Source organism: Echinops telfairi, unplaced genomic scaffold (assembly GCF_000313985.2).
Source record: "Echinops telfairi isolate 266 unplaced genomic scaffold, ASM31398v2 ScPeMD7_25;HRSCAF=90, whole genome shotgun sequence".
In the NCBI taxonomy this organism is placed as follows: domain Eukaryota; kingdom Metazoa; phylum Chordata; class Mammalia; order Afrosoricida; family Tenrecidae; genus Echinops; species Echinops telfairi.
In genome coordinates, this window is record NW_022103922.1 from 5,431,844 (window position 1) to 5,452,672 (window position 20,829).

The following is a 20,829-nucleotide window of genomic DNA, read 5'->3' on the forward strand; positions in this document are numbered from 1 at the left end:
CACTGAGAACCGAAGGCAGGCAGGCCGGCGTGCGTGAAGGGGGCGGGTTACCTGGACGTTGGCAAAGTCCACCCTGTTGAGGTCACTGAGCATCTGGTTGATTTGGGATGTGTTCTGCAGTACTGCGCGTGCGGCCTGGGCCAGGTGATTGAGCGACGTGTATCTTCGCAGAGTCTGGGCAAAGGCACTTACAGCGGCAACCTGCGGAGAAGCCCGATTAGAGGGGCGAGTTCACTGCCCGCCAGGAAAGGGCCCCTCTGCCATCGTCCAACCTTCTCCCGGCCCAACTCCACAGGCTCCCCCAGACACGCACTTCTCATGCGTGTGGTGAGAGCTTGCTCGCTGCTAATCTTCGCGCACACACAGCATGCTCTCCTCCTTCTATTATTTGCCTCTCGGGGAGGTGGAGGTCAAGGCTCACACGCCCACATGCTGTGGCAGCTGAGGGCAGCACTAATTAAGCCCATCTCACAAGACACCACTCATCCGCGCGGCCAGAAGCGACTTTAGTGAGGGAAGCAGGAAGCCATGGCGGTTTTTCACCACGGTTTGCCCTCAACAGGACAGCCAGCTAGGAAACAGACGGACACATTTGCCTCCCGATGCAGAAAGTCACACTGCACCTACCAGGCCTGCGCGCTGATCCTGCATGTGTGTATGTGTGTATGTATGTATACGGACTTCCAGAGCAGGGCCCTTTCGGATCCCCTCTGACCACTCTCGTTTTATAAAAGCGAGTCATTTTGAAGGGAAACATGAGTGTCCGAGGCCTTTAGTAGCAAACACCCCCAGAGAGACTTATCAGGGAAAAGTAACGCGAAGCGTGTTAATTACATTTGAATTTCTGCCAAAGAACCGCTTGCCCCTCCCAGGCACCTTCTCAGCCTTCCCCATCCTGGCCTGTGCCCAGGAAGGCTAGAGGGTCCACAGGGACCGTCTCCTTGACCTCTGACTCTCAGTTGAGCTTGGCCAATGAGAGGCCAGTGGTCAGAGCGGTTCTCCCCACAGCCTCTGGCCGAGCCTGCTTCCTTCCTAAGGCCGCAGTTCTGGGCGAAGGGATGGGAGTGCTTCAGCGGGCTGCTCACACGGCCTGCTGCCACGAGTCCCGGTGAGGATCATCGCCCCTCCGTGGTTTGAATTCCGCCCACAGCTTGGAAAACGAGCCCTTCCTAAGCTCTCTTCAACCAGCACCCTGTGTTCCTGATGAGACTTGGCACAAACCAGATTAGGGTGAAAGATGGCAAAGGCAACAAAGAAGAAAACCAACCAACTAACCAGCCAAGCAACCACCCCTAACCAATCACCCCCCCACACACCTAGGAGTCGGAACCTGTTCTGACGGAGACCTGTGATACATACTCAGCAAACTCCACTCACTGGCACTGAGTGGACGCCGCCTCACAGTGACTCTGTAGGACAGCGTAGAAGTGCCCCTGTGGGTTTCCAAGACTGCAACTCTTTACAGACACAGAAAGCCGCATCTTTCTCCCTTGGAGGGGCAGGTGGTTTTGAACTGCTGACCTTGCAGTTTGCAGCCCAACACGTAACCACTACACCACCAGGGCTTCCGTAGCACACACAGTGGTGCCTTCATTCTAACTCCATCACAACAGTGCACAGTGCTGGCTTTCCTTGCTGCGGGTATTAAGGCCGGCAGTTGAACCACACAGTGCTGACCACACTGACTGGTCAGGAATGCCTGCCCTGGGCATTAAGCTCTTGTAAGAACTCCCTACAGGGGATCAAATCTGACAGCAGCAACTTGGACAGATTGACTGGGGAGCTTAGAGGGCAGTGAGCTGAGGCAAATGGGGAGGGAATGGTACAAAAAGAGAGGCGTGAGAAGGACCGTGCCCCTCAGAGAATGCAGACCGTTGTCACGGCATGCATAGAAAATGGCTATTGTCCACGGTGCTGCCTGTTTGCAGCTGCAACAGTAAAAGTCCAAAGGCAGCAAGTGGCTGACAAGTGTGGTGCCTGCGTGGCGGAGGAGAATCCCGGGGCTCAGGAGGCTCCTTATTGGTGAGATGCTTCAGGGCCCCGAGGAGGCTGGGGGAAAGCTCGCACACTGCCCTCACTGGAGAAGTATCTAGGGCTTTATTTCATTTTGGGGCTATGTTTACTGAGCACATGCTGGTGTCAGGCACTGCTTAGCACCTTGTGAATATTATCCTGTCCAAGTCTCTTCCTTTGTTCTTCCAGACACGCAGTTCCACTTGAGGAAGCAAAGTGGCTTGCTCAAGGTCAGGCTAAACCAGCTGGGCAGTGGTGGGATTTGAATAGGGGTCAGCTGGCTCCGTGGGTTGAGAGCTAGCTGGTCAAGAGCTATGTGGCAGGGAGGGAGAAGCAGGAAAGGCATGCTCCACCTGAAGGTGACTCCCTCAGACCAACCCTGGACCTGGGCCAGGTGGCTAAGGCTGCAGCTAAGTCTGGCCCGTCCCTCTCAAGGGAACTCGGCAGGGTAGTGCTCCTGGGAAGGGCAGGACTGCTGTCAATCTAACTAAAGCTCCACATGAAAAGGCAGGCTCTGACTGACCCAATCAAATAGCACTCGTGGGTGTCCCCATCCCCAGGCAGTCATCTGGAACAGAGTGCGATGCAGAATGTCCTGCAATGGTGGAAACTCGATGCCCAATGGGGTCGCTACCGAGCCCCAGAAATGGAGCCAATGGGGTGGGGGGTGGGGAGAAGAGCTAACATTCAAAGTGAATCTTAAATTTAAAGAGCCATGTATCCAGGCCTGCATAGCGTGGGAGCCCTGGTGGCACCTGCAGCTAACCGTAAGGTTGGTGGTTCAAACTCAGCAGCTGCTCTATAGGAGAAAGACGAGGCAGACCATCTCCTTAAAGATTTGTAGCCTGGGAAACCCATGGGGGCCGTTTGACTCTCCCCCAGAGCTGCTAGGAGCTGGAATCAACTTGATGGCAGGGGCTTGGGTTTGGCTCACACTCCAGGGAAGGGGAGCCGTATCACAGACTTCGAGGCAAAAGCAGAAGGAAGTGGGAGCTGGTCAGAGTCTCGGGAGACTTTTCCATCCTCCCTTTTTGCCTCCCAAATTGAACACCTCGCTGTCTTGCTGGACTTGACAGTCGGTAGGGTCCCTGACACACAGCCACACATAGGACTCTGGGCACTAAAATTTAGACAGAACGAACCCAAAGTTGTCCTGAGAAAATGGTCACGGGTTAGTCTAAAGGCCACGTGGCTGGTTGGAGACAGAGTGAAGACAAGCCAGCCCATGCCTAACAGGCCAAGTACGAGGTGACGGTTCCCTTTAAGAAATGATGGCTGGACTCCACAGGCATTCGCTCATGCTCAACAATGCAAGACTTCTCGCAAAAGCAAAAGGGTGGCAATTTGCATGAACATTTCAGGACACAACAAGGTAGGCAGAAGAGGTGGGTCAAAAGATCACTAAACATTTGCTCCCCACCTCTCACCCCCTAGTAACTCCTGGAACACTCTAGGCTTTTGTTTGCAATCTGAAATACATATTTTAGGGGGAAAATGTCTCACAGGCATACTACACTTAAAATGTTTGGAAGACGTGCCCCCCGACAGCTCTAGCATTGGCCAGCTCTAGCATTGGCCATCGTTTGCACGGATGTTGAATTTCTTTAAGTCCGTGGGTGTACACACACATACAAACCTACACACACACACAAATCGGATTTTAAAGTGTCTGTGTTTCAGGATCTCAGCATTTCACAGGGAAGACAAGACGCTCACGGCTCAGAAGAATCTGCTGAACAACCAAGAGCAAGGCGGAGTTCTGGACACAGTACCTTGGTTTGTATCATTCTCTGTGGAATATTGTTCATGGCATTGGAAAGCCAACCTTCAAGGCTTTTTGCAAAATTTCGAATGGCTTGGGTCAAGGCACCTAAATGTTGAAGAATAAAGAGCAGAATGAAAAAGATACCAAAGCGTGTTCCTCTTCATGCTAGAATCAGGAAAACGCGCGCGCGCACAACATCGTCAACAGCATACAACCGCCATCACACTGGCTGATGAGGCTTTCCGCAGCATCACACATTCGTGCTCACTTAGAAGCCATGTAAAAGTTGGAGCCTGGGCTTTTTAGGGGGTGGAGGAAGGGAGCTATTTTATTATCTCACATGGTTGGGAGATAAAAACATGATAGCAACATATACCAGTTGTGAATAGGCTAACAGATTCTTTGGAGGGTTTTTCTACCATGGATTTGTGCTGAAAGGCTCGGCATTTGCCTTGTAAATTGCCCATCTGGATTTCTGTCAAGTTCCTCATGGATTTTCACGTCTCTTGCAAACAGCTAAAGGAGTGCCACACTTCCTCTCTCTCTCTTTCTCTCTCTCTCTCTCTCTCTTTACATCTATTTCCAGTAGAACATATCATTGGGGCAGTTATCCACCCCCGTCCTACCTTCCCTCCCCAAATCCAAAATCCCCCTTACTCTTGCTGAAAAACAAGGTAAAAAACATGAGAAAATAAAAATAGCCTGACTTGAAAACTTGGGGCCTTAAGAGTCTCCGTTTCACTTGGTAGGCGTCGATAAAATACCAGTCAGGTAGAACCGCTAACCCAGAGAACTCTAGCCTGAGAAGATCCCTAAGGGGCAGCTGTGTGCTTCTGGAAATCCATTCTAGAGGCGTTCTGCATCTGCTAACACCTGGCATGGGGGATAGGCCCAGGAGGGTAGATTTTTATGGCAGCAATGAGATGACTAAGGTTGCCTTATGTAATCGTAGAACTCTTCTCTCATCACTATCATTGTATTGCATCTGCGTGGTAGGCTCCATGGTGCAGGGAGTGGTGTGGAATACTTAATAAATACATGATGGAAGTTGCTCATCACATACAATTAACCTACGTGAGTAGTATAGGAATCTGTGGCTAAGAAACCGGGATTACATCATTATGACCCAAGGTGCCCACCCAAGAATGTCTCTAGGAATGAGGGGAATGCAGCCCTTGGTCTGTCTTTCCTGTGCTCAAGTGAGTCTGACAGGTGTCTCCCAACTTTCGCTTCTGTTGCTCAAGCTGGGTTGAACTTGAGTTTGTCTGAGTTATTTGCAATGCAAACCAAATTTTCTAGCCTACTAATTTCAAGAAACTCTTATTATAACTGGCTTTATTTATTTTTTATTTATTTTTTACTTTATTGAACTGGACAAATGAGATTAGAGACTGAAATGGTCTAAATAATTTTCATCGGTCAAATCACTCAAGTGCAGACTTGGCGCGATGAGAATCATCTCTTGGAAATTTCCCGAGAAGGACTCTTCTTTTGAAATTTCCAAAGCATCTCGTTTCAGCCAAAAAGGAAAAGGAAAATAAATAAATAAAAGACAAAAAGAAGAAGAACAACAACAAAAATACTTTCCTGTGTCGTATGTATTAGGACCATGGAGGGCAGGCATGGATGGAAATGAAAAAGAGTGAAAAAAAAATTAACAATCCTTTTTGAAATGCAGTAACATTTTGTTCAAGATCCAATTTGGCTATCTGCATTTTCCATTTTTTCCCCTACCATTCATAGATGATACTTATTTAGTCTAGGGGGGAAAAACACACACACATACAAAAAAAACCCTCGAGAACCAATAAGTATGACTTAAAAAAAATAAAAACGAAAACCTAAGCCTGGGTCTTGTGACTGGAGGCTATAAACTAAAAAGGTCTATTTTTAAAATTAAATGCATTTGCACTTTTGTACGGAATGTCATTCCCTTTTTCTCACTGCCTTGGGTCCATCCTCACTCACAGCCACCCTTACAATGAGGAGTGTAATTAAAAGTGGCCCAGGTGACATAAAGTAATAGCCCTAAATGATTGACATATATACAATTTTTGATACACGTATTATGTGTATAGTATATAATTTAGTTAACATACATATATTACATATATCTATATGCATATTGTTTGATGTCATTCTGGGTCACCTTTAATGACACTCATAATTGTATATTCAAGTTTCACTAATTGCGTCTTACACGATTCTTTATACTTTGCATTAAAAAAATTTTTTTTTTCGTTTGGAGAAGGGTATTTTTGAATATCTTAACTTCAATCTGACTTTAAATTAGTGTGATGTGCAGACTCTTTGGGGGCTAAAAAAAGGAATCCCATCTGGACACAAAGTGGCGGAGTAAAGTACTAGTAGCCAGGAAAATAAGTTCTTTTAAAACAAAATCCTCTCTGCAGGGATCCATGTAAGATCAAATTTGTGAAGACCAACAGCGGAAAGCCTGGATGGATGGCTTGGAATCGAAAACGTATTCCCAAGCTCACTTGTCTCAGTGTTCAAGATTGCTATTAGAACGTGGGTCCTCGGGAAAGAGCTGCAACCTGAAACATACCCTCCCCCACCCCGGGCCCCGGATGTACTTTGTTAAGACTCGCCCTACGATAGGAAGGCCACCAAGTGTCCTTGGCAGGATGGCATGCTCGGTAATTCATCATGCACCTTGTCATCCTCAAGACACTGGCGTGAAATACCTGAAGCTGAGCGGTGTGATGAAGCCACGGACAAATGACGCCACAGAACACAACTGGTTTCGGAAGCAAGATTTGCAAAAGACAAATCTTCCAGTGTTCGGGGCTAGTCTGCCTACGCAGATGGTGCTTCGACCACCTACACCGCATACCTGGCTTAAGTTAGGGGACGGGTGGGCTCAAGGCGGAAGCCCTGTGGGGCTAACGCAGAGGGACCGGGCGGGGTGCGGGGCAGTTAGAGAGGAGGGAAGCTGTGGCTTTGCCGGAACAAGAAGGCATTTCCTGGCGGCCTCCTTTCTCGGGGGATAGACATACACTGGTGGGAAGGTGCCGCAGGCTAATGAGCTACCCGATGTGACTTGTCCTCAGTGTCTTGAGTGATCATCACTCAGCACACGAGGACAGCAAGAGGGCAGACAAAAGAAACGAGAAAAAACCAAGAAAATCCATGTCCTGGGACACCCATTGGTGGGGAACGTACACAGGGAAATTTTCGATGCCGGCATCATTTTAAATCACTCTGGAAGGGGGAACCTGGGTGGAGACGGAATGGGAAAGGGCAGGTAGAATCTTGTTTTACCTCCTTCTCCTCCTGCTGAGGTGTGTGTCCCCTGGTGTTGCATGTAAAGAGGTGTCCATGAGTGTCTTTTCAGGGTCGGGTGGGTGGATGAGGGCAGGTGAAAGACCCGTGTCTCCCACATTTCGACAAAGGAAAGCAGCTACCTTCACCTTTTCTTGTCGGAAATACCCCCAATATTTTCTGGGTCCCTTTGACACCTGTCCTCCATGACCATGAACTTGAAGGACATGGGGGGAGGGGGAGTTCCACAAACTCAAGGAGCACTGGCACTCTGATCAGTGCCCCCGAGGGCTGGGAGCCCCGTCCTGTGTGTGCGAAAGTTACGGGCAGCCGGGTGTGCTTATGAAAATGTGGGTGTCCAGTTGCTCCAACTGCCTCTAGCCCTGGGGTGTCAATGGACCTTGGTGGAAACCTCTCTCTGTCTGCCACACGGTTGAACATGCCATCTAACGGGCTGTGTCCTTCTTACTCCCTGCCTGATGGGGCACAAGGCCTGTGTAGTTGACATGGATTTCTCTTTCTCTCTCTCTCAAAATGCCAGTTAACCACCAGTTCGTGGAGACTCTGTTTGTCGTTTCTTAACGTGATGCAGGTGACAAAGTAAATGTTTGGGTTTTTAAAAAAATTATATTATTAAATCAGGGGATTCTGGGTCATTGGCAACCAAGATCAATTCTTTTCCAATCAGAAGCAACCAGGGGAGAGGCTGGCCTCACCGTGATGGACTTCACGACATTTTTTTTGGCTTTAGGAAGGGTCCTGGGTCCTGGGTAGAATGGATAAACTTCTGACGTGGTTGACAGGGCCCAGGGACTTGGGGGTGGGGGTGGGACTTGGGGGGAGGTTGGGGGGTGCTGTCACATCCAGAGGCTGCCTTTGTTGTCAGAGTGAAACTGGACAAACTGGCAAACAGACATATTTCCTTCCCCCCCTCAGTCTACGGCTTGGTTCTAGGTGGTGTTTCTTGTTCTTTTTCGATACCCTGGGTGGCATGTCTGCTCTTGGCACATCTACACAAGACCAGAAACCAGTCTAGATGGCAAGGGCCCCACCCCAGCCTTTCCTCGGGGGACGTAGGAGAACACAAGCACCCGCACTCGTCTGCAAGTAACTTACTAGGAATGGGTCTAAGGACGTCGGGGATGAGGATCTCCACCAGAGTCTGGTACATCCCATGGTCACAGTTACACATCCATTTCAGAACAGACTCATGTTTGCACAGACTTAGCAGCTTTGCTTTCGGAAGACGACTTTCTATTTCACTCAGATTGCTGGCGTGAATAAATGTAGCAAATGAATAGATGGCAAATGAGGATAAAAAAGAAAATGGACTTTTAAGAAAAGAGTTTTAGTTTATCAAATATCACTGAGGTTAGAAACTGTACCACCACTGACTGTGCTGGTGCCATGTGGCTGGGCACGCTATCAACATAGGTGAGACACTCCCCCGGGGTGGCCTGCGCCCCCTAATGCTCGCTGAGAGGACAGTCATTCCCTGAGGAGCCGATTGCTCCGCCACGCTCCCCCAAATCAGGACGGGTGGGAGCTGTGTAGGCACACAAGCTGAGGCTCCGGGAGAGCGGCTGGGGGCCCGTGCCTAGCATGGCCAAGCAACAATCTACTGGCCTGGTGCTATCGGGTAAGGTTCACAACTGGTATACATATCTCTAAGGTCAGCGCGTTCACGTCTACCGGGCCGGGGAGACGAGCTGGGGTAGCACAGTGGCTCTAACCTGGCTTCCGTCATGGTGGTGCCGTCGGCCGGGGTGGAGGGGGAGTAACGCCAGAATGTCTGCCACAGCTTTTCTATCAGGCTGAACTGAAGGTTCACGACCACGTCCAAAATCGCCTGGAACACAAAACGGGGTGTTGACTGGCGTGACCACCTACGGCAGCAGTTCTCAACCTGTGGGCTGGGACCCCTTTGGGGGTTGAACGATCCTTTCACAGGGGTCACCCGATTCATAACAGAAGTAGCAGTGAAAATAATGTTATAGTTGGGGTCACCACCACATGAGGAACTGTATGAAAGGGTGGCGGCATGAGGAAGGTAGAGAACCCCTGTCCTACAGGGTCGCTTGAAGACAACATAATGCAACAGAGATTGATCTGGCTTTGTCGCAACAAGGCAAAGGGCTCCTTTAGGCTCCGGATCTCAAATCCTGGCGACGTCCGGGGATTTGCTTGTGGCGGGTGTTCTCCATGGCGGAGGGGGCTGGGAGGAAGGACAAGAGGGGAACGAAACCAAGAACCCCTGAGGCGTGAAGCGGGTGACTCGTGTTCCGCCCATCACCCCCTCACGGCGACCTCTCTTTCCTCTCCAGCTCTCCACCCGCTTTCCTCCCTCTCTGCATTCCCTTCCCTCCTGCCTCCACTGTCACTGGCTGCCACTGCCCTTTGCTCGGAGCCTGCAGATCCGATCACCCCAGCCCCCGGAGGCCCACCATCAGTGAGGACACACATACGGAGTTGGGGCGCTTGCTTGGGGGACGCCGTTTGGCTCTGGCCAAGGCCGCCTCTCAGGGGAATCCACGGCGTTCCCAAGAATCAGACTGGCATGCAGAATCGATGCCCTCGGGCACAGCCCGCACACAGCAAGGTGCTCGCCGGGTGACCCGGGGCCATCCCAGCCAGCCCCCAGGAGGGCTGCTCCCTCCGGAGAGGCTCTTCGAGACTACCTGCTTCAGGCAGGGAGTACACAAAGAGCTGCCGCACTGTCACCTCTGCCCACGAGGCCTGGCCATGAGCCCATGGAGACACACTCTGAGCCCAGCTCAGAGATGAAAGGGAAGTGGCTATGGGGCAGGGGTAGAGGGTGAGGCATTTTCTGGGAACAGGCGGGAAAGGCTGCCCAATAGTTACACAAAGACCACGGGGAGAAAGGGGTCATTAACATATTCTGAAGCCTTCCATAAGGAGTCCTAGGGGCACAGTGGTTACACATTGGGCTGCTAAGCACAAGGTCAACAGTTCGAAACCACCTGGTACTCCTCGGGATAAAGACGAGGCTTTCTACTCCCATCAGGAGTTACAGTGCAGGAAACCCACAGGGTCAGTTTCAGCCTGCCCAATAGGGTCACGATCAGCCGGCGTCAACTCGAGACGGCAGTGAGTTTTCAGCCTTCAGCACTGTCCCAAGTGTCCACCAACAGATGAATGGACTAACCAAGTGTGGTATCCACAAGGGTACAGGGTACAAGGTATGGGGTGCGGGGTGGGGGCTTCAAAGAGTCTGCAGAAACCTTCCATGATCTTTGACTGCCATTTCCCTACACACTCTTTGAAGCTCTGCTGTACAGACAACGGGCTATTATTCAGTCAGAAAGTACAACAAAATCAAGATCCATGCCGGGACAGGCATAGGGCTTGACAGCACTATGCTCAGTTAAGTCCGACTCGACAGGACCCCACTTAGACGGAACAGCTAGAAGCCGCACGGGAGCTGGCGACCCTGGGTGTGAGCAGGGGCACGGGCGTCACTGCTGGGTGGGGTGCCGACTTTCTGTGGCGAGTTAAAGAAAGAGGTCGGGGCATGAGGAGTGCGAAGCGCAGTGCAGGCTGGTGGGAATAACGAAGGCCGCCCCACTACAAACGAAAGCACATCCACTCGACAGGCTGGCTGCAGAGCATTGTGGGAAATGGAGTAAAAACCTGATGGATTTAATTCCTTCCTTCTTTAGTATCCTTGGGACACATGGGCTGGGTGGGCTCCGTCCACACCGACTTAGCTGACCCCAAAGAGTGCTTTGGAAAGGGGATCACGGCTTGCACGGTCCGGTTAACATCGTACTGGCTATTGTTCGCCCTTTGCACACTTGAACCTGGTTTTCTAGTTTCGTGTCTGCTTTCCCGTGTGTTATTGTGATGCTGGGCTTTGTGGTATGATTGTCTTTCTGTGACATCCAGGAGGGACAATCTATGGAGACAATAACTGGATGAAGAGCTCTCAGGGTTACGGCCGGGGAGGCTCGGGGATAAAGGGCACCAGGCTGAATGAGGACAAAGATGAAGAAAAGGTTCTGGGATTGATTGTGGCGATGACTGCACAACGTCTTTACATCTATTTAAACCGCTCAGTTGTACAGCACGTGGATGTGCGTCCAGAAAACTGTGAAGAAGTGCATTTTTTAAATGGTTGACATTTACCAAAAAAGATAATAGATTTCTCTTTTTTTACCCCGGGCAGCTTTCGACGTTCTTGTATACGTTTTGCCCAAATAAAATTTAAACAAACAAGCAAAATGCAACCAGACAAGGGGCAACATGACATAAAATAATGGGAGCCAAGGAGTTCACTACTTCTTGAACTCAGATTTTCATTCAAAGAAAGTAGCTGCAGAAAAGGAGACTCACACCAGCCTGGTCTGAGGCCGTTTTACAAATGAATAAAACATCTTATCATTTGTCCACCCACTTACAAATATGCTCTGGCCCAGAACACACACACACACACACACACACACACACACACACACACACACACACACACGTTAAAAGAAGCCATATTCAGCAGGCTTGTTGCAAATGGCTATTTAACAGGCCCGGAGAGGAGGCCCTGGCACCTGCACTCGACAGTTTGGAAGGTTGGTCATTAGCATTCTTTTTCAGAGGTGTTATTGGGCCCTTCCAAAGATGGTGTGAACATGGGTAACTCTGAAATAGGTGTCCATGCATTGCCACAGAGATGAATGATGCTCTAAGGTGCTCTAAACATTTTGTAGGAAAATGGAATGAAAAGACAATGCCCCTATCTATCCACGTCAACCAAACTCCAACCAAACCTTTGCTGGCATTTACTGAGTCGGCTTTGACCCCTAGCGATCCTCCATAAGGCTCCCGGGGCTGTAAACCTCGATAGGAGCCTCACCTTTCTCCTGGGGAGTGGCAGTAGCAAGCAGCCCAAGGTATGACCCATGGTGCCACTCATCCGAATGGAACCCACTGCCTCTATGGTGACTCCCATTCACAGCAGGTTTCTGAGACGGCACTTCTTTGTAGGAGTGACCGCCTCCTCTTTTCCCCTCCAGTCACTGGTGGGCTTGACCTCCCGACCTTTCTCTCAGCAGCTCAACTCGTGACTCACTATGCCACCAGAGGGTATATTTATTCCTGAGAAATATGTTATGTTAATGACGATCCTGGAATCCAAACAACCTTCTAATCTTACTGGAGGAGTCAGTCGCTGTGTGGTCTCTCACCAGCTAAACGTGGTTTTCTCCAATTATACGTGTGTTGGTGGCGTCTGCTTGGGCGTGAGGTCCACCACCTTCCCCTACTGCAACGAGGAGCAGCTCGTGGGATCTGACCACATCTTTCTTGCATGGGAAGGGCAGGTTCACAGCAACTGCTTTTCTTTTAGTCCCTGGATAGGTGAGGGCCACCTGCACACATTCCGACACTGGGGAACGCACCGAGGAATGACTATTGGGTGGCTCTCCTCATTTGTAAACAAACAAACTAACTAACTAACGGAGACACGCTGAGGATGAGGCATGCAGTGGTATTAGGGCGGACTTGCATCTGGTTGCTAGCACCCTTGACAAGTGCTCAGAGTCCCTTGGGCTGCTTGTGTGTCCAGAGTGGGACTCAATCCATGAGCACTGTGACTGGACATGTCTTGCCTTACGCTGCAGCTGGGATGCTTGCCCATGAGACCAAAGGACTATCTTGTCCTCAAGTAGATAACCCCCCCCCACACACACATACAATCAAACAACTTCAGTTCTGACTAGAATCTTCATGGGAAGGAGAGGCCCTTAAGAACACTCTCACTGCAACCAACGCAGTACTACCATGCCCTTTGTGCCAAGGGAACCACTGGGAGGCCCGACAGGTAGGCTGTGCATTTGAGGAAGGACAGCCCAAACCCTCCCCGTGGCCCTACACGAGAGCGCCCTGGAAATCTGCCAAGGCGTCGAGCCAACTCCACGAAGCACTTCTGCCGTGCACACATGGGCGTTCTATGAATTGACTCAATGGTGCCCAGCAACAACAACCAGGTGAGCTGCAGGTGAACTGGGGCGCTGGAGTGAAGACAACCTGGCCGGCTGTGACAAAGGTTACTTGGGAGGGGAATAAAAGGATGGACGGGAAATGTCCAGGGGATCCTTGTTGTCACTGTTGTGTGTCCTGGAATGGATTTCCACTATGGCCACCCTGCAGGACAGGGAAGAAGTGGGGCTGATCCCAACTCCAAGTGACCCTCATGGGCGGGCAGACCTGCCCCCCAGGGTTTCACAGGCTGTCCTCTTTATGGGAGCCGATCGCCAGGCCTGTTCTGCGCCAGAGACATCGAGTGGGTTGGAACTAGACTTCTAATCACGGTGTCACCAGGGCTCCCTACAAAGCTGAATGGGCCCCAACAAAACCAGGCCCTCCATCAACACTGAGAAGCACCCACAATGCTTTGTGAACCATCTCTAGAATTATTTTAGTAGAAATGCATGTTTACGGTGAAAAGAAGATGGTGAAAAATGACATCTCTCCCCCTGAGTCCCAGCCATGCAGATGGGTCAACCCGCCCCTGTGAATACTGCCTGGTCCTCCCTCCTGGAGAAATGCCTCCCAGTTCTTCCTCACTCGGGCAAGAGCGTGTTATTCACACGGCTGTGCAGCTTGCTTGATTCTCTTAATGTTCAATCCTGGAGACCGTTATGTGGGACAGAACGTTGAGGGGAACCTGTTCTTGTTAGGGGCTATGTGGTATTCCAAGCTTAAAAAAAGGAAACAAGAAGTACTGGGACTTCTTTACCTTGTTTCTGGTTAGGTATGAAAGTTATAACCAATTTCTCATTTTGTTTATATATATATATAAAAATCTCTCTCTATATATATACACATATACACATACACACACATATAGAGATATATATATATACACACATATTCCCTGCATCCATGTCTCTTCACCCATATGGAAATACATCATCAGGACGAGGAGCTGCATGTGGAGCTGCTGAATCAGAGGACTCACATTAGGATAGGCTAAGCAGATGGGGAATGAAATTGGTCCTCAATTTCCCACACTTGTCACCTCTCTGCAGTCAGACAGGAAGAGGGACGGTCATCGATGATGCTCAAAGCAACAGGACTGCCCTCGCTCTGCCGGTGGGCGTCCCTGTCTCCTGTGGGAACCGCCTGGAGGACGGCAGCATGTGCGCGCGCGGTGTGGGGCGGGCTTACCTCACAGTGCTCTCGATAGAGGCTCTGGAGAGACTTGATGTCCTCAAAGGTGGTACCATCTGGCAGGGAAGAGATCTCAACGTCTCCAAACTCTGGGAGTGCTCGAGATGCATCTGTTACCAAGACAACCCAACGGAGAGGGGGGAAAAAATGTGATGGCGGATGGTGCCAATTACAGACTAATGAGGGAACTTTTACGGGGACTGAAAAAGAAGATGAAAACTAAAGGTCAGCGGTCCAGAGAGCAAGGGCGTTTCACAGCAGCATTTGCAAGAAGAGTTAGCAGCAGTAGCAGCACACAGATAGCTGGATCCACAACTGCGATGGTTTCGCGGAGGAGATGCTCCCACAGTATTTGTGGACAGACCTCTCCAGCTTGCTGTATCAGACTGCAGGGATCTGGGGTGATTGCATTACTTCAAAATGTAAACAAGAGAAAACAAGCCCAGGGTTACACTCTTATGGCCATACCTCATTCGCGAACCCAAAAGGCTACAAATGCATACCCAGACGATGAAAAAGTAACACTGAACTTGATAACATCCATTTGACGTGATGAATCCCACTGTCTCCCCTGTAGCTAGACGGTGTCGTGCAGTGTGTTTATGAACAGACTGCCACAATACAGGATCTTTTGGGGTGTTCAAGTCTACCTTGGCAGAGAAACGAGGCGGTCTGCTCCCGCAGAGATTTACAGCCTCGAAAGCCCTCTACCAGGTCATTCGGAGTCAGAATTAACTCAAGGCAATAGGTTGGGTTTTACCCATCACACATCCCCCCGTGGCCGGTTCTCCTGTGGCTCTTCCCTGTGCAGGCGGCGCAGAACACCTGGACGTCAGGAGGCCCTCCCATGGAACAGAGGTGAAATTCATATCTAAGTCTCTCTGGTCTTTTCTCATTTGCTCTGGGCAGTTAACGGGACCCATTTTGGTGGCTCTGGGACGATAAATTCAAGCACCCACGTGGAAACTGGGGTTGCAGAGCGGTGTGTGGCTATCGTCTGGGTGACGCCGATAGCACTTGTAGAGACGGTCATGTCCACTAGTCTTGGGCAGAGGGTGTGCACACGCACCCTCAGGTCGGCTGCATGGGAATCATGCATGCTCATCTCTAGGAGTTGTTGGCTGAAGTGCCGCTTTTGCAAGTGGGGGGTGGGGGGGGCGGCACTATGGCAGGGATACTTGGAAGGTCCCAGTTCCCCCTACTAACACTTTCCAGGACAAGAATCATGCATGCCAGCTAGGCAAATGACCCATATTGAAAGTACTCTGGGTGAGCTACAACAAATACATTTTTTGTAAAAGTTTATCAATCCTCACCCACCCCTCCCCAAGTCTACAGCTCTAAGCACAGACACCTTTGCACACAGTCAAGAGGAACAGTTCTGTTTGGCATCTGAAGTTAGCACTGAAAATGAGCACAACCCAACTTTGTTCTCAGTAGCCAATGGAGGCAGAGACTGGAAACTCAGCAGAGGAGCACACAGGGTGCCTTTAATGCCTTTAATGCGCACAAAAGTCCTAACGTGCTCGAGATGGAAATAAAGGTAACTTTAAAAGCTCCACTCAATATGAGACAGTAGGCATGAACTGGACTATGCAGAGCTGCAGAGTGTGCGCGTGCGTGCGCGCCCACACACACACACACCTTTCTCTGCTACCAACATCTGTAATAGACGTCGATTGAGCCTTAGAGAAAAGACTGCTTTTGTTTATTTTCAAAATCCTCATAGCAGCTAATAACACACCATACTTTAACATACCTAAAAACTGTTGATGATGTTGACTTTGGGCAATTACAGTTTGCTCAACAGATGTACCTGTCTGTTGGCCACTTCCTGTGAAACCATCGGCCACCCCATCCACTTTCTGCATAGGCTTGTACCTGAGACAGGGAGTTGGGAAAGCACAGAAACAAGACAGAGACCACGTTATTCCTTGCTTTCTTCGTTTGACCCCCCAACTCCCGGGCCTTCACTTTATGCTATATTCTGGAATACCTCGAGTATTTGAAGATTATTTACCCCCACCTGTGGCAGCCTCATCAAGTTCAGCATGCAGAAATTTACCTACGAGTGCCAGCATTATGAGGTACGGCCCTGGACGCAGTGGCAAAGATGTCCGAGACGAGAGCATTACTGCATGGTTTCAATGATATTTTTGAACGGCCAATGTATGTTAGCACACACTTGCTAAATATATTGGGACTTCAAACTGGACTCACAGCTAGAGGAGTTGGGGCCTGAGAAATGTTAATGAGTGGTTGTCTATGCATAACTATCCAGAATAGGGTTCTGCAGATAAGTCTACTGCGCTGTTCCATTGCTAAGACCACCCCTGCCCCTCAACCTACTCATCCACCTGGGCTCTTACCCTATGAAGATCATCAGCACCCCTCTGTAGCATGACACTTACAGCACCATCCACCTACACACCTAATTTGTGGGCAAAACCAAACTGCATCTGACCTCTGGGTCCTTGGACTTGAGCCAGCGGCCTGCTATTTTGTCTTTTGATTTCGCGAGTCATCAGCAGCCTGCCATCTTGCTGGCTGACACTGGATTCAATAGCTCCTGTCACCAAAGCATGTAGACCCGCCTACCAATCTTGGGTTGATCATTCCCTGCAGGGGAGTCAGGAGAAGCTTTCAGCCTGACATCTGGATTTAGAACTTGCCTCCCTCTACAACTGTGTGAGCTGTTTCCTTTATATCAACCTCTATGTCTCCATCAATAAGCTCACTGGAGAAGACAGATGAAGGCACATGCCAAAAGGAAGTGGAATTTAACATCAACACCCCTGCGCCCGAAAAGAGAGATAGGTAGGTAGATAGATAGATAGATAAGAAACTGACATAAATCCTTGTAAATGTTTAGGGGGTAGACACTGTGCTTCACCTGCCTCCTGTGGCTCACAAGAAAACAAGCTAGCTCTTCAGGGTGATGAGACCACTAATACCAGTGTCGATCGTGGAAGTTTTAAGGGAAAAAGTATTTCTATTACGTAATTAAAAGCATAATGTGTAACAACCTAATGTATGACTGTCTTTGTCAATTAGGGAGAAAGACCCAATGATCTATTTCCAAAAACCAGTCAGTGGAAACTCTCTGGATCATGGTGGCCTGGTGTGTAACAAATCATGGGGATGATGCAGGACTGGGCAGCGTCTCGTGCTGTTGTGCATGGGGACCACACGAGTTGAGGGACTGGTTGTCAACAACAACAACACGTTTAATAACAGATTGAGTGGGAAACGAGGATTCCTCTATGTTATGGAAATACAGCCATTTTAAAGAATGGCATCATTTAAGCTTTTCTCCAATACGCTTCATTAGAAATGGATAATAAATAGCTTAAGCGGCCGAGAAGGAACACTCAAGGTAACCTCTGCTATTTTGTCATGTCACCAGCGAGTGGGCACCAGAGCAGCTCAGTAAGCATACCCATGGAGCCCTGACTATGTGCAGGCACTGTGTGTGGTTCTGATGAGGGCTCTGGAGGAGTCGACGTTTCCCCACGTGATGGCCCAGCACGTCCTTTCACTTTGACAATGGCTGAATTCAAACTGGCCTGCCTTTTTGTACCGAAGTGTTTTCACCCCCTCCCTCTCTCCTTCTCCTCTTGACATAAAATATGCACTGGAAATGCTATACCATAAACAACAGGGGGTGGGGGGGTGCTTTCTATGTAAAAAAAAAAAAAAAGCCAAAACACCCCCAACTATTTGCTGAATCCATTGAAGACCTGAGCTCGTCAGTAATTAAGAATATTCTTCTCCCTTTATCCTCATTTAATTGACAAATCCAGTATTTTCAGATGATGTTTTTGTACAGAAGACTATCAGGACTCCCGAAGGGTGTGTGTGTGCTTGTGCACGCACGTGTGTGCATGTGTGTGCCAAGCGAAACTCATGCAGCATTGAATGAAGCAGCAGCACTGTTTCAGAATTAGTAAGAGGCAAATGATAATTTTAACAGCTTGCAACTCCATGGGCAATCAAAGCTGAAGTTGTTAATAATTAAGAAATCAAAGAAACGCTAATGCTTTAATAGCTGACTGTATGCGTGAAACCTGTCACAAACACAGAAAACATGGGAAATTCTTAGGGCTCTTCCCCCGTGGGGTTAGTCCTAGCTGTTATTTAGGACCCGGACAGCTGTAACTCTGCTGTAAAAGTAGTGTCTACGTCTGTCAATAACCCCATGTGTACAGATGTTGAATTAGCTCACGGGAAGGCAAGGGATGGTATATACTTGCCATTACTTTCGACTAACAGGACTGGGGAAGGGCTGTCTGCAGACTAAGTGAACGATTGGGGCACATCTCTTTGATGAAGCTTTTTAAAGTACGCATGCAAAATGCAAACCGAACTGCTGAGGCTCTGAGAGTCATTACCATGCTTCCAATGCTGACCGCCTACAAGCGCTGGGTTTGCAAGAGCTCACAATCTGAGCAAGAGGCAACTGTTTTCTAGTTGGGTCTCGAAAGATTGCATCTTGCTTTTCCTCCTAACACTGAACGCTGCAGCGGGTTCCATGTCAGTACACGCGGAGCTTCCGGTTCTTGCTCCTGGCTGCCGTCCTCTTTGGGAAAAGTGTCTCAGAAAGTCTCTGTGATGGAAACGTGAATGGAGCCAAAGGAAACTGATGGCAAAGAGCTCCCTTCTTGGAGAAGAAGAACCCCACTCCTTGATGCCACGCTGAGTATGTCTGCAGAACCCCCAATGAATGATCGCCTCCACTCTGTCGGTTGATGACAGTTACTTTCTCTTTTCTTGTTTTTGCCTTTCTGGGTAAAGAGTCTTACAGCTCTTTCACGCTTCATTAGCTCTCTGTCCAGTTGGGCAAGGGGGGGAGCTTCAAATTCAAATAGGGTAGTTGGGTTCCCTGGAAGCAGTTTTAGTTGGAAAATGGCGCTCGGTACAGGAAAGGAGGGAGGCGAAGCTGAGGAGGAAAACAAAGGCAGTGGACGATGGATCGATCCCTTCCACAGACGGAGAGGAACAGCGATGTGTGGTGCTCTCCAAGGTGCTGAAGCTACCTTGGTGCATCAGGAAGATGTGATCTCTCGAAGCTCATAACCATGAAGATCTTTGTGGAACCCTCTTCTCCCTGCCATCCAGGTGGCTCTGATGCATAGTGACCCTACAGGACAGTGGTCAGGATTGCTGCTGTCCAGCTGAGCACGGACTTGTAGAGAGTGAGCATTACCGAATCGCAAGCCCTTGTGCTTCTCGTCAGTGGATGATGCACACCTTGGGGACCTCGTGTGAATGTCAAGGGCCTCAGGGTCCTCGTGCAGGTCTCTGAAAGCCAGGCATCTGATGGTCTTCCCACTCTTGCCTCCAAGAACCCCCTCTCCCCAGAATCTTCGCTTTGAAATGACCCCAGGAGCTCCTAGTTGAGGAAAGGAAAGGTATGACCCAACAGCAGCAATCCGGCCTGGGCAGTACTGCCCAAGAGGGAGAAGGGAAGGGGAGCCGAGCCTATCTCCTGGCCTGGCTTCCTTCTCTGAACTCCCGGACCTGCAGGAGTACACAGCCACAGTCTCCTCATCACATGAGTGCACTCAGCACAGAGCATGCCAATGTTCCCAGGCTCCTGGTGGCACACTGGGTTGAGCATTTGACTACTAACCCAAAGGCCAATGGTTCAAAGCCACCAGCCACTCCTCAGGAGAAAGATGAGCCCATCTGCTTCCAGAAAGGGGAACCTTCGTGGAAACCCTACGGAGCAGTTCTATTCTGTTCTATGGGGTCGTTGTAAGTTCGAATCGCCTCGATGGCAGTGGGTTTGGTGTTTGGGTTGGTTGCCCAAATCTCTGATATTCTTTCTCCTTTTTCCACTCGGTCTAGTGGAACCTCAAAACCACCTGGGAGGGTTTGGTTAATTGTTATTCTTACTAATTTTCACTTTGCAGATGACGAGACAGGGGTTCCGTGAGGTTGTCACACACATGGGGTGGGAGTGCTGGAGTGGGCTGTATGGCAGTCCCATTTCCTTGTTCTTTTCCCATGAGGTCTCCAAGACAGAGCTTCTAAATGTCCCGCCTCACTTCCCGGGGGCAGGCAGCATCACCTCCCCTTGCCCCTGCCCTCCGTGCTGCAGCAGTGGCCGCTTTGTCCTTGGATTCCTGGGAGGCTCTGTGCAAAGCAGTAGGCAGGGACATGCTCACTGTAATGTGACTTGTGCCTTAATATCAGGTGGATGTACTTTCTTACATGTACTGTTGGGGTGACCTGGTCGCTGTGAAGGCAGGATGCGTCTTAAGACTGAAACAGGTTCTGGTTGCTGTCTGGTGGTGGATCCACTCTGTATTTACCTAGACTGGGTGGGACTAAGCGATCTCATGCTTCCAGCTCTAACTCTGATCACCACTCTGGTCTACCCGAACCTCATGGACCCAATTTGGGAAAGCAGACAGACTACAAGGGAATTTCCTTAAAAACGGAAGATCACCTCTTTTAAGGGTGAAAATCATTTCCATATACAGTACCAGGCAGCTTCAAAAAATTCACGGAATAGTGGAATTAAAAAACGATGAAATTTTTCCACCCGCTTTTTGGAATCCCTTTGTGTTTTCAAGAGG

At 49.7% G+C, this 20,829-nt stretch overlaps 1 protein-coding gene across 2 annotated transcripts in view; it reads right to left on the bottom strand.

Moving 5' to 3' along the window:
- RFX3 (regulatory factor X3) overlaps nt 1–20,829 on the bottom strand; it is a 176,905-nt gene that overhangs the window by 36,463 nt on the left and 119,613 nt on the right. Inside the window, exons 8-13 of one of the 2 annotated variants that reach the window (XM_004714454.2) lie at nt 16,005–16,126; nt 14,243–14,355; nt 8,794–8,909; nt 8,177–8,331; nt 3,786–3,883; nt 52–201 (exon numbers count right to left, since the gene is read on the bottom strand). In XM_004714454.2, the coding sequence (XP_004714511.2) occupies nt 52–201; nt 3,786–3,883; nt 8,177–8,331; nt 8,794–8,909; nt 14,243–14,355; nt 16,005–16,126 (754 nt within the window). Of the gene's footprint in view, nt 1–51; nt 202–3,785; nt 3,884–8,176; nt 8,332–8,793; nt 8,910–14,242; nt 14,356–16,004; nt 16,127–20,829 lie in introns of those variants that run through there. The other variant, XR_006680000.1, reaches the window with a different exon arrangement.